Source organism: Fundulus heteroclitus, chromosome 11 (genome assembly GCF_011125445.2).
Source record: "Fundulus heteroclitus isolate FHET01 chromosome 11, MU-UCD_Fhet_4.1, whole genome shotgun sequence".
Classification (NCBI taxonomy): domain Eukaryota; kingdom Metazoa; phylum Chordata; class Actinopteri; order Cyprinodontiformes; family Fundulidae; genus Fundulus; species Fundulus heteroclitus.
This window is the reverse complement of record NC_046371.1, coordinates 10421413-10436768: the sequence shown is the minus strand read 5'-3', so window position 1 is coordinate 10436768 and position 15356 is coordinate 10421413. Positions and strand designations below refer to the sequence as shown.

The 15356-nt window shown below is 39.2% G+C and overlaps 1 protein-coding gene across 1 annotated transcript; it reads left to right on the top strand.

The window, feature by feature from the left end:
* The first annotated feature begins 1148 nt into the window (after positions 1-1148).
* Positions 1149-15045, top strand: pgk1 (phosphoglycerate kinase 1). The gene is made up of 11 exons (XM_012881448.3): positions 1149-1327; positions 3457-3507; positions 3623-3778; positions 5012-5156; positions 7115-7218; positions 8471-8590; positions 9575-9689; positions 11335-11514; positions 11589-11766; positions 12677-12775; positions 14462-15045. The coding sequence occupies exons 1-11, from the start codon at positions 1263-1265 to the stop codon at positions 14500-14502; spliced, it is 1254 nt and encodes a 417-aa protein (XP_012736902.1). The 5' UTR covers positions 1149-1262; the 3' UTR covers positions 14503-15045.
* Positions 15046-15356: the final 311 nt, after the last annotated feature.

The window sequence follows — 15356 nt, the reverse complement described above, 5'->3', positions numbered from 1 at the left end:
TTATAATTCAAATAATTGTCTAATCTAAAACACAAACCTGGTAATCAGCTGTCAAAATAGTTGAAAACTATCTAAAACATGGCAGAACAAGACTGAGAAACACTGAAATATAGTACCCTTGTGAATACAGCATTTAAGGGATATTTTAAAGGTTACCTGGCTACATTATACCAGAGTTAAATTAGTAGCTTATGAACAGACGTGCATGCAGAAGTAATATTGCTAAACACTGGAATTCTGTTTTAATGGGTTAAAACTAGATTTGTGTTTATAAAACGATGTCTTTATAAAGAATGTAGAAATATCAACAGATGGCATTCATGGGGTTGTATAGAGACCGAAACCTATATCTACTGTATGCTCAGTTTATTAAAAAAAAAAAAAGCTTTATTAAAAGCAGAAACAAGTCTGAAGTAAAATGGAGGGGATGTTTCTCCTTTATCAGGTTTCTGCAATGCTGATGCAATCTTAACAGTTTCTGCATTATATCTTTGAACAAAATAGAAAAGGGCTTTATCCATCCCAGGCTGAGGACATTTTCTTAACTTCCAAAATCCCCACAAGTAAAATCATTTTTAGCAGACAAGAATCTAAGATTCTGAGAAACGTCCACATATACAGAACATTGCATGGGTATGAGATAATTCAGTGGATAACTGCACATTTACATCGAAGTTTCAGTGACCCGAAAAGACTATTTGCACATGTTTGTTAAAGACTGATAATTGGGGTAAGGTTTCAGACAGTTAATAACGTGCATGGAAGGAAAAAAAATGTTAATCTAAAACGTATATAGGGGGGGAAATACAAATCTTAATATTATGCACGTCTACTAACTTACATCTATAGAATAACTTCGTATTGTCGAAAACCTTGCTGCATATATATGACTTTACAAAGACTAACACGAAGATCAGCTGTTGCTGTCACCAGGAGAGACGAAATATTTAGTCACCAGACGTGCATCCAGTTAATCCAATCAGGACACGGCAGTCCTGGGCGTATTAGCCAATCAGATACCGGAGGAGAGACGAAGTAATTTGTCAGCGGACGTGCATCCAGTTAATCCAATCAGGACACGCCAGTCCTGGGCGTATTAGCCAATCAGGTTCCGGGGGAGGGACTTGCCCCGCCCCCACGCCGTTCCTGTGCTCTGCAGTAAGGTCACCGCTGACACTCGGTAGCTAGCACGCCAGCGGCCGAAGGAAGCGGAGGAGATCCATTCAGGACGGTGAACGACAGAACCAACAGAACCAGGCGACATGTCTCTCTCCAACAAACTCACACTGGACAAGGTGGACGTCAACGGGAAGCGCGTCATCATGAGGTGGGTCGTTTAATGTCGCCTGGAGCCGCTTCTACAGGGACTGCAGCTAGTCGGAAATGATCAGTTCGCCATAGTTTTCTTCCATGTTATGGTGGCGGACTGTGTCAGGCCGGATTCATTGGGACTCAAAAGCGACTTTTAACTCGGGTTGACTCGGTTCAGGCCGGCGAGGAGGCGGCAGGAAGTGTTTTAGTGGGTCGTCACGTTTTCCATCCGTGTTACGTGCGTGAGAGGAGATGCTGCATGGATGAGACGTCTGCATCCGACACGCAGCTCGGCCTGCCGTTCAGTATCAGCACATATCCTCCAGTCTGAGGGATGTTAACACGCCCTGCTATTCAGAAATCATGTCAAAAATGTCTGTAGATTAATACCCAGTTTGACTCAGTTCACAGCTTTACAGTTTAATGTGAACAGGTAGCTCACGCTCCAAAAAATGGATAAAACCAGCTCAGTATCAGACAAGTTTTCATTTGAGTGGCTCTGAAAAGCCATTTTTTTTGTTTTTACTTTTTAATTAAAAGGCATCAAAACTAAGACCTACTAGTTTTTTTGTTTGTTTTTTTGCTTTTAACATTACAGCACTTAACTCTCCTTTTTTAAGTTAAATAAAATGCAGGTAGTGGCTAAGAGAGCAGAAATAGAGACCTTTTCTGGCTCTATTTCTTACTTTCAGATAAGTCACAATTTATATTTTATCTATTGTGGATCAGAAGCAGACAAATGGCTAAAAATGGAAAGCAGGAGACCAAAGATGGTTCAATGCTTTACTCAGAGGCGTGGCACTCTAGATGCTTCTCTTTTTTTTGTTTGAGAACAAATGTCTTTTAACTAAACTTTCCACAGGTATAAACGCATCAGAACAACGTTTTTTGGGCTATTTCTTTCACCTTTTTTTTATTTTTTGTGTGCTCTCCAACAAACTTCCCCTCCCATGCTGTTGGGGAGCATTTGAACCTGACACCATGTGTGGAAATGTCAGAGGGCCATGTGGGTTTGATGACGCAACCCCAGACGCCATAGGATAAGGTCCGCTTAAAGCCAACGCTGCTCTGTGTCTCTTAAAAGTCATTTTTTTTAAAGTGAACGTAAATCCGTTTTGGCTCTACATTATTGCTGCTCCGGCTCTCTGAACGCGTGACGCCACTCGTCAAAGCTGAGGCCTGTTGCAGCCTGCCGCCCTGTTGGTGTTTTCTGGATCACACCTTTTGGAAACGGACTAAAAAGGCAGAGAGTTGCTGCAGAGACCTTTTACTTCCCTGCTGAACACCTTTAACGTTAATTTAGAGTTTGTGAAGCAGGATTGAGTTTAATGTATGCAGTCTACTGAAGATTATCCCCAGTTTTTTTTATTTTTTTATTTTATTTTTTTATTTTTTTTACTTTAAATGAACTATTTCATATCTATGAAGCAATATGTTTTCACATCCTTCATTATCTACAGTAACAAGCATTATGCATTTAAAAAAAAAAAGTTTTTCACACAGTAGGCTGACAGGAGGGGGGGGGGGGGAACACGCAGCAAAGGACCCCAGGCTGGAATCGAACCCGGGTCATCCACGCCGAGGACCAAGGCCTCCGCACATGGGCTGCACACGCCATCGGACCATGGCCCCATTACGCATTAAAAAAAACAGTTAATTGTGTAGTTTGTAGGTTCTAACCCTACCATGTTTATACATAATCTGTTTAAAAAAGACACGATTGACCAAACGGCAGATAAAACTGAAGGAAAGAAGTTTTATTTCTCTGTTGAGACAGAGGGAAGTAGTTGACGTTCAGCTTACGGGTTAATAAAGTGGACGGCATCAGCTGTGCAGCCGGCCTGTGCGTCCATAAAAGGATGGAAGGGTTGCTGGTTCTGTTACTAAACAAAGTCTGTACCCTAGTGAGGTCCCAGCATGCATTGCTGCACGGGTTTACTGTCCAAACCACGGCTTTATTGTTGCATTTAGGAGCCATCGGCACGTAAAGCACCATTAGAAGAACAGATGGAGCAGTTTGACTGACTCTTGTGTTTTTAGTACAAACTAGCTCATCTTCTTCTCGTGTTCCTGTGAATGCAGAATAAACAGAGTGTTCAGAAAAAGCTGGACTTGTCTTTAAATGACGGTACGTTTCTGTTCCAGGGTGGACTTCAACGTTCCCATGAAGGACAAGCACATCACAAACAACCAGAGGTTAGGCGCTTTTTCATTTTGGGTTGTTCATCAATTCCTTAACCGGGCAGCAAATATTGTTTTAGTCAATGGCTAAATAAATAAATAAAACTGTTCATCTGAAATGTTTTATTAGGATCAAGGCAGCAGTTCCAAGCATCAAGTACTGTCTGGACCACGGAGCCAAGTCCGTGGTGCTGATGAGCCATCTGGGGCGTCCTGATGGCAACGCCATGCCTGAGAAGTATTCCCTGGAGCCGGTCGCTGCTGAGCTCAAGACTCTCCTGGGGAAGTGAGTGGATAACGGTGGATACGTCGCCCGGTTCTGGTGTTTGTTTAGATTTTAGTCAGATTCATGATCTCAGTTATGGAATAATAATAATAATAATAATAATAATAATAATAATAATAATAATAATAATAATAATAATAATAATAATAATAATAATAATAATAATAATAATAATAATAATAATAATAATTAATAATTAATGCATTTTATTTATAGGCGGCTTTCTCAACACTCAAGGTCACCTTACAGAATCAACAATAAAACACTCAATCCAATAAACAATGAATCAACAAAGAACAGGCATAAAAATAAAAAAGAACAGGAGAAAGGATGGGATCCTTACCATCAAATTAAATTTTAAAGTTATGAATGAATGAATGAAAACTTTATTGTCATTGTCACAAGAACAACGAAATTTAAAAAGTGCCATCGATCCGTGCATATGTTTTAAAAAAACAATAATAAATAAATAATAAATAAATCTCTGTCCCTCAATTTACACACAATATAAGAAATAAATAACAAATAACTGATAAAAACAACTAAAAAAATAGCACATTCTCACACACATCATCCATGATAATTAATGGTTATTTTTGGTTGCATTTAGTTTTGTTATTGCTATTATAGAGAGCATGCCTGTCGAAATAGTAAATGAGATCCAGATGCATGAAGTCTGCTCTGTACATGTCAACTTTGTTGCTAAGGAATTAATTAATTAATTAATTAGATTCTAAAACAACTGAACCTAAATGATGAAAAAAAAATATTTGCTAAACTGGATTAATGTCCTTCATTCACACGTACACAGCTGCTGAGATGCTGGGGATCTTTATTAACCTCTAACCATGCAGGGTATACATACTGTGATGAAAAGGTGATATATCCTTGTGTTGCCTAACTTTCTATCAATTAAAATATACAGATCTTTGCTAAAAAAGACCTAGGTTGCAGATGAAGTGTAATATTCTCATTTAATGTGGATAAAACCCTTAAAAAGGGAATTCTGGCAGCTGTACGATGTAATTTGTTCTTATCTGATCATGGTACATTTTCAAGTTAGAAAAGGTTTGTCCAAGGCTGTCAAGCCACGATAAAGTTCACATTTCTGTAAAAAATAAACATGTAAAAGAGGTATTAGATTAAATGTAAATGGAATCTGTTTTTTAAATGGATGTAGATGCTACATTAGATAAGTAGCCCAACCTGAGCACGCTTTGTGGGCCTCTGCAGGGACGTGGCCTTCCTGAAGGACTGCGTGGGTCCAGAGGTGGAAGCCGCCTGCGCTAACCCCGCTGCCGGCTCCGTCATCCTGCTGGAGAACCTCCGCTTCCACGTCGCCGAGGAGGGAAAAGGCAAGGACCCCTCTGGAAACAAGGCGAGTGTCTGCCGGCCGGCCGGGTTTAACGCATCGCCAGGCTCGGTCTGTCCTCTTTGGGTCACTCCTCTTGCACTGAATGTCCTCTTTAGCAATAAGTTTCCACGGGAACCTTTGTGATCAGAACCAGCAGTCCAAAAAAATATACGTTTTTGCTTATTGTCCTTTGACTCTCCCCCCCTGTCCTGAGACAGATCCACAGTTCTGACCTGCTGGCATTCATCCTGAAGGTCTCCAGGCTGCAGAGGCCTGCGTGGTATGCTGCTTTATTCCTGCAGGACGGCTCTATTTTTAATGCATCTAGACGAGCACGCTCCTATTTAAACCCTGCCAGTTACAGATAGTGAGGAAGTCTGTGAACTTGGCATGGTGTCGCTGCTCTGGGTCCAACGTACTGCATCATTTTTTATTTTATTTTTTTAATAGGGTTTTCCTCACATCTGACCTGCATGCAAAGGTTTCTGCAGCTCTTGAAGGCATGCCGAGGAGTTCATGCAATCGTTTGAAGGATCATCAGTTGTGCTGCATCTAAATTCTGCAGGACCGTGAGGATCAGGGTTTAGTTCTAGAGCATTATGGGAAATGAAGGCTGAAGTTTAGAAGAATTTATAATCTGGTTTTTATCATTTTTGAACTTGTGTAGATTCAATTTGTACTGCAGATGCATCAGTCGGTTAAATTAATTTAAACTCCCGTTAAGATTAGTCTCAATTACCGGAGTGGTCCTTCATGATTCTTTATCTCATTAGGTTTTAGATCATCTAATGAACAAAAAACATTTTATCAAATGTTAAAGCTAAACGGGAAATATTGTCTAGAAAGTAGAGAAACAGTGCAACAATCTTGACGTTTGGGCTGGGCGATAAATCGATTTTAATCGATTAATTCGAATTTACAATTCTTTAAGATTTCATTTTTGGAAAATCTGGATTTTATTTTGCCAATACACTCGTTGGGTTTCCATGAAGAGAACAGCATGTGATGCTGAATATATGGTTAGGCAAAATTATTGTCAAAATATTGTTAAGTGGAAACTTATTTTACCATAATACGAGGTACTTCATTTACTTTTTTTTTTTTAACTTAGTTTGAAGTTCACAAGTGCAGTGAAGCCTGTTCTTAGCTCAATGTGTAATACCACTAGCAGCAAATGTTTTGTTATATTTTCATTGTTTATAATGGCATGGCTGCCATCTTGTTTTACAAGCATGTTTCACAGCTTGTTTTTAGTTGCACTTTGAATTCAGGTCAACTCCCTGATGAAATGCTTGACATAAAAAGCAAGGTTTTAAAATAATTTATTTTTATGAAACAAAAAGGAGGAAAAAATCGATTAATCGGATTTGGTATGATAAAATCTGAGATTTATTTTTTTTAATCCATATCGCCCAGCCCTACTTGACGTTAGGGTTATTAACTTTATAAAGTAGATTTACTCCTTCCTGTGGATAATATAACTCATTGCGGGTGATTCTTACCCACCTGAGTGAATAAGTCGGTGTGTTTGGGAGAAAGCGAAGGAAGGCAGCAGAAACTGGACAGCAGTCCAAGTCTCTGACATTTGCTCGATGTTGAAGAACCCTCTTGACCTTTTTCTGCCCCGCGGTCCGACAGTTGTGACCTTTGGCTATAAAAGTGCAGCAGAAACCTGATCCAACCCCCCCCCCCCCTCCCCTCGCTGCATCTACATGAGATCTGACGAGTGTCCGTCGCTCAAACAGCAGGAAATTAGTTTTTTCTATGCTTCACAGGACAGATTGTGGTGCCTTTTTTAAAACTTAAAAAAGAAGAAATAAAAGCCTTTCTCTCTCTGTAGGTGTTTATTTATAGATTTCAGATGGAAATCCGTGGAAACAGCCGTCATCCAGAAGGCGTTGGGAGTGTGGCTGTTGCTCCAGCTGGCACACAAACCTCTTTATTCACGGTCTTCCTCGTCTCCTGTCCTCTTTGTCCTGCAGACCAAGGCCACCCAGGAGCAGACGGACTCCTTCAGGGCGTCTCTTTCCAAACTGGGGGATGTTTACGTCAACGACGCCTTCGGGACGGCTCACAGAGCTCACAGGTGAGCTGAAGGCTGGCTGGTGGCGTAATTATCCGGTTTCTGGTAGATTTTCTTTAATTAAGACTCACACTGAAATGTGCTTTACAAACACGTTGTCTCTGTAGTTTTTATACCTAATGTGAAACTTCTTGTTGCTCCGCTGGGACCTTTCTGGAAACTAGTTGTGAATATAAATACCTGTTTTGTTTATTGTTGGTGAGACTGTCCAAAATACAGGTCTGCTGCAGGTCAGTGGGCAAAGGCAAGTAATAAAAAAAAAAAAGTTGGAATAAAATGTAAACAAAACTAGAAAAAGCTGTTCCTGCGTAACAGCGAGTGAGAATGCTAATCTGCAGAATGATTGAGCAGAAGATGCAGAAAACATTGAAATCAGATTTGAAGAATTTGAAAAAAGTTTAAGGAATTTGAAAAATTTGACGAATTTGAAAAATTAGAAGAAATTTGAAGAATTTTAAGATATTTGGAGAATTTGAAAAAAAAAAAATTCGAAGAATTAGAAGAAATTAGAAAAATTTGAAAATTTTCAAAAAATTTGAAGGATTTTTAAAAATTTGAAGAAATTTTAAAATTGTTAAAAACTTGAAGGAATTTTAAAATTTTTAAAAATTTGAAGATTAAGAACAATTAGAAGAATTGGAAGTATAGGAAGAATTTGAAGGAATTTGCATTAATTTCAATGGGAACAGCCAAAAAATTGCACAAAAAGTGAAATATTTTAAAAAGTGTAAAAGTTAGCATAACCATGAGTCATAGCAGGCATGCCGGGAACGAGACGAACGTTTTGACACCGAAATTGTTGAAATTGGTTGAAGTATGTGGGAGTAGTTACACGCCGACGGAATAATAATAATAAAGAAAAACAGGAAAACAATAAGTGAGAATGCTGTATAGCATTCTCACTGATAAAAGATGGGGAAAATGGAAACTAAACACAAATGGCTGATTTTTAAAAAAGTTGGACTACAAACGTGACCTAATGATGTTTCAGTGAACAGTTTAACTAGAAGAGTCAAAGGCAATTCTAAACAAAACGAGTTTTTAATCTTGATTTAAAAGAACTTAGGCTTTCAGCACATGAAGAAATGGAAATGACACAAATAACCACAGTAAAGGCGACATTAGGGTGGTTAAAACTGTTGTACGGCACTGTGGGACGTACTCAGAGGCCTTTGAATGGGCTGCTTTCTCCATAGATGCTAAATCTGAGCCCTCTGACGAATTATAAATGTATATCTCCCTCTTTCTCCTGCAGCTCCATGGTGGGAGTTAATCTGCCTCAGAAGGCGGCAGGTTTCCTCATGAAGAAGGAGCTGGACTACTTCGCCATGGCTCTGGAGAAACCTCAGAGACCCTTCCTGGCCATCCTCGGAGGGTGAGAGGATTTTCTTCTTCCCGTAAACCCGCCTCCTGTTCCTTCATTCCTCTTTCTGACGTGAAGCTCAGGATCTGACCCGGGTTCCTGTGAAGTCTGGAGACGTGGGGGAGGATGACGGTGCTGGACGCTCTGCGGAAGCTAAACTCTCACAGCTTCTCTTTAAACTGGGTTTTCTGTCTAAATGCAGTTTGTTGCTAAAAATGTGGTTCAATATACAGGACTGTCTCAGAAAATTAGAATATTGTGATAAAGTTCTTTTTATTTTCTGTAATGCAATTAAAAGACATGAAATGTCCTACATTCTGGATTCATTACAAATCAACTGAAATATCGCAAGCCTTTTTTTGTTTTAATATCGCTGATTATGGCGTACAGCTGAAGAAAACTCAAAAATCCTATCTCAAAATATTAGAATATTTCCTCAGACCAAGTAAAAAAAAAAAGTTTACTGAACCAAGCTGAGTGTTTTTCAAGGCTCAGGGAACCCTGCAGTGTTTCGAGTTAATTAGACGATTCAAGTGATTAGTTGAATAGCCTACTAGTATACTTTTTCACGATATTCTAATATTTTGAGATAGGATATTTGGGTTTCTTAAGCTGTAAGCCATAATCAGCGATATTAAAACAATAAAAGGCTTGCGATATTTCAGTTGATTTGTAATGAATCCAGAATGTTTGACATTTCATGTTTTTTTTTAATTGCATTACAGAAAATAAAGAACTTTATTACAATATTCTAATTTTCTGAGACAGTCCTGTATCTGACCATTTAAACTATCTGCCAAGGCTAAGAAGGTTCTGGTTTTGCTCCAACTGTGCTAAGAGATCTTGAAGACGACTGGCCAATAAGTCCAGTCGACCATAAGCGTGTAGCTCAGGCATTTTTAGGCCTTAAAGCGGTTTTAGTTTTGTGCTTCGTGTTTTTTTTCTAGTTAATTTTCAACCTCCTGTGTTTCTGCCTCCTCTTCCTCGCCGCCTCAGAGCGAAGGTGAAAGATAAGATCCAGCTGATCAACAACATGCTGGATAAGGTCGACGAGATGATCATCGGCGGCGGCATGGCCTTCACATTCCTCAAAGTCCTCAACAACATGGAGGTGAGGAACCCCCACAGCTCCTCTTTATGTCCCCGTCAACCACAAATAAAAAAACGCTCTGAGCTTTTAAAGCGGCCTGAAGTCCGGACGTCGGCGTTAAAGCAGGCGGACGTTGATCTGGAGCTGTGAGGAAACGTCTCGACCTCAAACTGGCTTCACTTTCACTAACTTCCTGCTGCGGTATTTCACCCTTTAAATGTAGTCGTACATTTGGCAGGGCAGCTTTCTGTTTGTAGCACCGTTCATAAAGAGCGAGGCAAAACAGCCGGCTTTACAGGACGACAAATAACAAAAACCTTCAAGTTTTGCTTGAAAAGAGAGCTTCTCTTTGTTTTTTATGCATTTATTCATGGGAAACACGATACATTGTGAGGGTTACAGTGTAAGAAATGACTACAGTGGGAGTGAGGCTCATCAAATCTGAAGATCCTGACAGTCTTTTGTTCAACAAGCCTTTTAAAATAGCTTTTTAAAAAGCAAATTAAGTCATTTAAAGATGGGCAAGTCTTTGCCTCGAGGGTTAAAAACTGTCTAAGTTTTCAAAGTGTCACACAATGACTTTTATAAAAGGAAATCTGTGTCAATGTTAGTGTTTTTAGAACCGATAAACGTGGATTAGCCTTGGATGGAGAGGAGTCTGTTTTATTGTACTGAATGTTATATATATATATGATTAAAATGTCTTTAAATTTAAAATTTAAACTTTATTTTCAGGTGTCCACTTATCTACTGAGCTGCTGTGTTGTGCAACCGCTCTGTGTGTTTTTTAGCGCTCCCACAGACAGACTTTAGTTCCTAACCTCGGTTTAACCTTTTTAAAGAAGGGATTTTGAAAGACAAACTCGATGTTGCAACTCGGCTTTATTTGCCCAGTTTAAGTTGGAACTGTTTCTATCATGATCTCCAAATACTGGAGCTCAGCCTGAGCAGAGATTTAAAAAAAAAATAAATAAAATAAAACACGTAAAAGGAGCACGTAGCAGTTTGGCAACAGCTGTGTGGAAAAAGGAAGAGTTTAGCAAGAGGATTTATGAAAATGTTGCTTCATAGGAAGCGAGGAGCTGATTGGTGGCGCATTTTTCTCTCCACTCCAACACTGATTTCCTGCGGAGTTCCTCGGGATTCGATCCTCAAACCTTTTTTTTTTTTTTTCTTAACCAACGCCCTTTGGGCACTTATGCCTCTGACTTTAAGGCATATCATATATAATTCATCAAAAACAACCATATTCACTGCAAAAACGGAACTAAAAATAAGTAAAATATTCTTTAAAATGAGTGTATCTGTCCTTGATTTGAGCTGGTAAATAAGATGATCTGCCAGTGGAATAAGATCTTTGCACTTAAAATAGGAACAACTCATCTCCATCATCTTAGTTCAAGTGCAGGATGTCTAATTGTCTTATTTTATGGGTCATTTTATGGGTCAAAATACTCATTCCATTGGCAGATAATACAATTTAACTGCTCAAATCAAAGACAAAAACACAAATTTTAACAACATTTTACTTATTTTTAAGTCCGTTTTTGCAGTGTTGTAAGAGAGTGGGAATGAAAAATGAGTTGTTGGTTGCAATCTTTTGAAATCGTGCGTTGAAGGAGAGCTGCAGAGGAAAATGGTGGCTGTTTTTTTTTTTGCTTCTAAGATCGGTACATCCCTGTTCGACGAGGAGGGTGCTGGCATTGTCAAAGACCTGATGGCCAAAGCCGAGAAGAACGGAGTCAAGATCACGCTGCCCGTTGACTTTGTGACCGCCGACAAATTTGACGAGAAGGCCACCACCGGCACCGCAACCGTGGCCGCCGGTATCCCTGCCGGCTGGATGGTAGGAAGATCAACTTTTACCGTCTCTCCTGTCGGGTGGTGCTAGCTTTGATTCCCTCACTCTGTCCTTCGTAGGGTCTGGACTGCGGACCGGAGAGCTCCAAGCAGTACGCTGAAGCGGTGGGCCGGGCCAAGCAGATCGTGTGGAACGGTCCAGTCGGCGTGTTCGAGTGGGACAACTTCGCCAAGGGGACGAAGAGCCTGATGGACAAAGTGGTGGAGGTGACCAAATCAGGCTGCGTCACAATCATCGGTAAGGAGGACGAGCTGGTGGAGCCGTTTTTATGGTCCAATAACGGGTCTGTGTGGCGATTCCAGCTAGGGATGCACAATTAATCGCATTTGTAATATAACCGCAATTTAAAAAAAAAACGCAATTTACAAATTGTCACATTTGTAAATTCAAATTCTTCCAATTGAAATCAATGTAAATTGCTTCAAATTCTTCACATTCTTCCTATACTTCTAATTCTTCTAATTGTTCTTAATCTTCAAATTCCTTCAAATTTTTTGAAACTTTTAAAAAAAAAATAATTTTCAAATTTTTTCAAATTCCTTCAAATTTTTTCAAATTCTTCAAATATCTTCAATTTTTTTAAAATTCTTCAAATTTCTTCAAATTTTTAAATTCCTTAAACTTTTTTCAAATTCTTCAAATTCATCTATTTCTTCCAATTCTTCAAATTCTTAATTTCAATGTTTTCTGCATCTTCTGCTCAATCATTCTGCAGATTAGCATTCTCCTCGATGTTACGCAGGAACAGCCTTTTCTATTTTTTTTTTTATCCTTTTGTTCTAAAGGACTCCCTGTTGGGTTTTTACTTTTTAGACATGAATAAAATCAGAGTTCTGGCCAGGTGGTGATTGGTCGGTCGGGATGAAAATCATCCAATGCTGGTTAACTGCTGATTTCTATCTATGATGTTCTTCCTAGGCACTAATATGTTGGTTTGATCTTTTGTTAGAAAATGTGATTCACAGACAGACGAACAGAATAAACCTAAAATAATCTCGGCTCTGTAATAAATTGATGATCTATCTGATGCGTCCCTCGTCTGTTCCCCATTCATTTCCCCCTGCAGTCGCCCAGGAATTGGCATCGGTAAGGAGCGCCTGAGTGGCTTTTCCTCTCCTCTGAAGCTGTTGCTCTCTGTTTTGTCCAGGTGGGGGCGACACTGCGACCTGCTGCGCCAAGTGGGACACAGAAGACAAGGTTAGCCATGTGAGCACCGGCGGTGGCGCCAGTCTGGAGCTGCTGGAGGGTGAGTGGCACAACAGGAAGCAAATGATCCAGGTTATCTTTTTGTTTTCTCTGGGAAAAACTTCGTCCTACTTATTTTTATTTTTTTATTTAAATAAAATACGCGTAAAGTTAATTTAGGGTTGCTGTCCGAGCCCTAGATCAGTTGTCTTTTTTGTGTATAATCGTAAATAAATTGCTCCACCAGTGTCCATTGGACACAAAAGGTTGTTTTAATTAATTGCCGTCCTTTCTGTACATGTATCTTTTTTTATATATATATATATATATATATATATGCACTGAAAGGACTGCAGTTACATATACATTGTTTTTCCTAAAGAAAAGCTGACTATTTTTAGTGATATTGCAAGGGTTAGTACTGCATACCTAGAACCAGAACTAAACAAGGAGAAGCAGCATTTAGTCCCTATGCTCCACTTATCTGGAACAAACTTCCAAAAAATTGTAAAGGTGCAGAAAGCCTGAGTTCCTTTAAATCAAGATTAAAAACACATTTGTTTAAGATTACCTTCAAGTGTTCTAGTTAACTGAATCACCATTTTTTTCTTTTTTTCTACCTACATTTTATTCCTACTTGCTTTTATTCTGTTTTATTTTGTTATATTTTAATCATGTAAAGCACTTTGCATCGTCTTTGTACTGAATTGTGCTATATAAATAAATTTGCCTTGCCTGGCCTTACTTTTTGTAAATTATATATTATATATTTTTGGCCGATGAAACAGTTTTGGCCCCTGAGACGAAAAGTCTGGACATCCCCGCTTTGACGGGTGGGAATGATTGGGCAAACGAAGATTCCTTATGAAAGGAAGAATGTTCGGTCACAAATGCAGATTTTAGTTATTAATCTCTTTTTTTTTTTTTTTTTTTTTTTCTTTTTTTTTTTTAACTCTCCCCCCGTATCTAAACAATAAAACAAGAAATTCTGACATAATTTCAGCATACATGGAAATTATTGTAACTGTGATGTATTCAAAATTAATTCAATGCACGTATAATTCAAAATTATACGTGCAAAATTGATCTAGGTTGCTATCCGAGTCCTAGATCAGTTATTTTTTGTGTATAATCGTAAATAAACGGCTCCACCAGTGTCCATTGGACACAAAAGGTATTTTTTAATTAATTGCAGTCCTTTCTGTACATATACTTTTTTTTTTTTTTTTTGGATATGCACTGAAAGGACTGCAGTTACATATACATTGTTTTTCCTAAAGAAAAGCTGACTATTTTTAGTGATAATATTGCAAGGGTTAGTACTTTTTGTAAATTATATATTTTTGGCCGATGAGACAGTTTTGGCCCCGGAGACGAAAAGTCTGGACATCCCCGCTTTGACGGGTGGGAATGATTGGGCAAATTTAGATTCCTTATTAAAGGAAGAACGTTGGAGGTCACAAATGCAGATTTTAGTTATTAATCTCTTTTTTTTTTTTTTTTTAACTCTCCCCCCATATATTAACAATAAAACAAGAAATTCTGACATTTCAGCATATATGGAAATGATTGTAACTGTGATGTATTCAATAAATGCATTTTTAAATGGGAATCGATGGTAAAAACTGGATACAAATTAAGAACTTATTTAATTTTCTTAAACCCAGCCAAAGTTGTCCCAAAAAAATGTTCAAAAAGCCCAAAAGAGGGGGACCCACATGGGTTAATGTTGTCTTTCTGTCCTCAGGTAAGGTCCTGCCCGGCGTGGACGCCCTCAGCAGCGTCTAAAGCTGCTGCCAGCTGGAGTGTGTCTGTCTGTGAGTGTGAGAGGTGGAGGATTTCTCCTGAGGCGTCCCCAGAAGTGTCATAAACACACCTGACCCTAACCTGCAGAGGATCCCCCCCCCCCCCCCCCCCCACTCCTTCAGCTGCGACTCACAGGAGAGTCTGTGCTCCTCTCAGATCTGCTGTCATTTACAAGTAGAGCGCTCCGCCTTACGTCAACGGGCTGCTTTCAAACTGAGAGCCTTGTACTTTACCCACAACATGCGTATTTGACCGTTTTTAACTTTAAAAAGTTAAACGATACTTTAAGTTCCCAGCTGTGAAGCAGCGGTAAGGACTCTGCTTCGTTCATAACGGACAGCCTCCGTTCACCACCATGAGGTCAACGCTGCAGCACCATGAGAGTATAGTGTATATGTGGAGCTTCTGTAGAAGGTGTTAATGCGGTGTTTGTAGATGTTAACCTTTTTGTCTGTTGGCACTGACTGACTTCGCCTGTCTGACCTGTTCTGGCTAATAAAACCGTCTCTGTGTTCGTCTCCTCATTGAGACTCAATGTCTTCTTCTGTGACTCACGATCGCACCAACGAGCAAGAGAGAGAAAACCCTCCTTTCAGTTAAGGCTAGTTGAACGCTTCAGTGGGTCTTTAACAAGAAATAAAAAATAAATCTATCTCAATGCGGGTTTAAAACAACTAGGTTTTAATTATCTGTTTGGTTTTTTTTTGTAAAAAAAAAAAACACAAAACGGGGGGGGGGGGAGTTCTTGATGTATCATAGCTGTACAAATGTTTTAAATCAGTTTGATCTATAAAATGGCACTTATTTCTTCATTCAGAACCCTCCAAAAGAATTAA

Bases quoted from the DNA above. Each gene is read 5' to 3' on its own strand.
- pgk1 (XM_012881448.3), top strand. From the start codon at position 1,263: ATGTCTCTCTCCAACAAACTCACACTGGACAAGGTGGACGTCAACGGG. The intron at 8,591-9,574 runs GTGAGAGGATTT...TCGCCGCCTCAG, and splicing joins TTCCTGGCCATCCTCGGAGG to AGCGAAGGTGAAAGATAAGA. The intron at 9,690-11,334 runs GTGAGGAACCCC...TTTGCTTCTAAG, and splicing joins AAGTCCTCAACAACATGGAG to ATCGGTACATCCCTGTTCGA.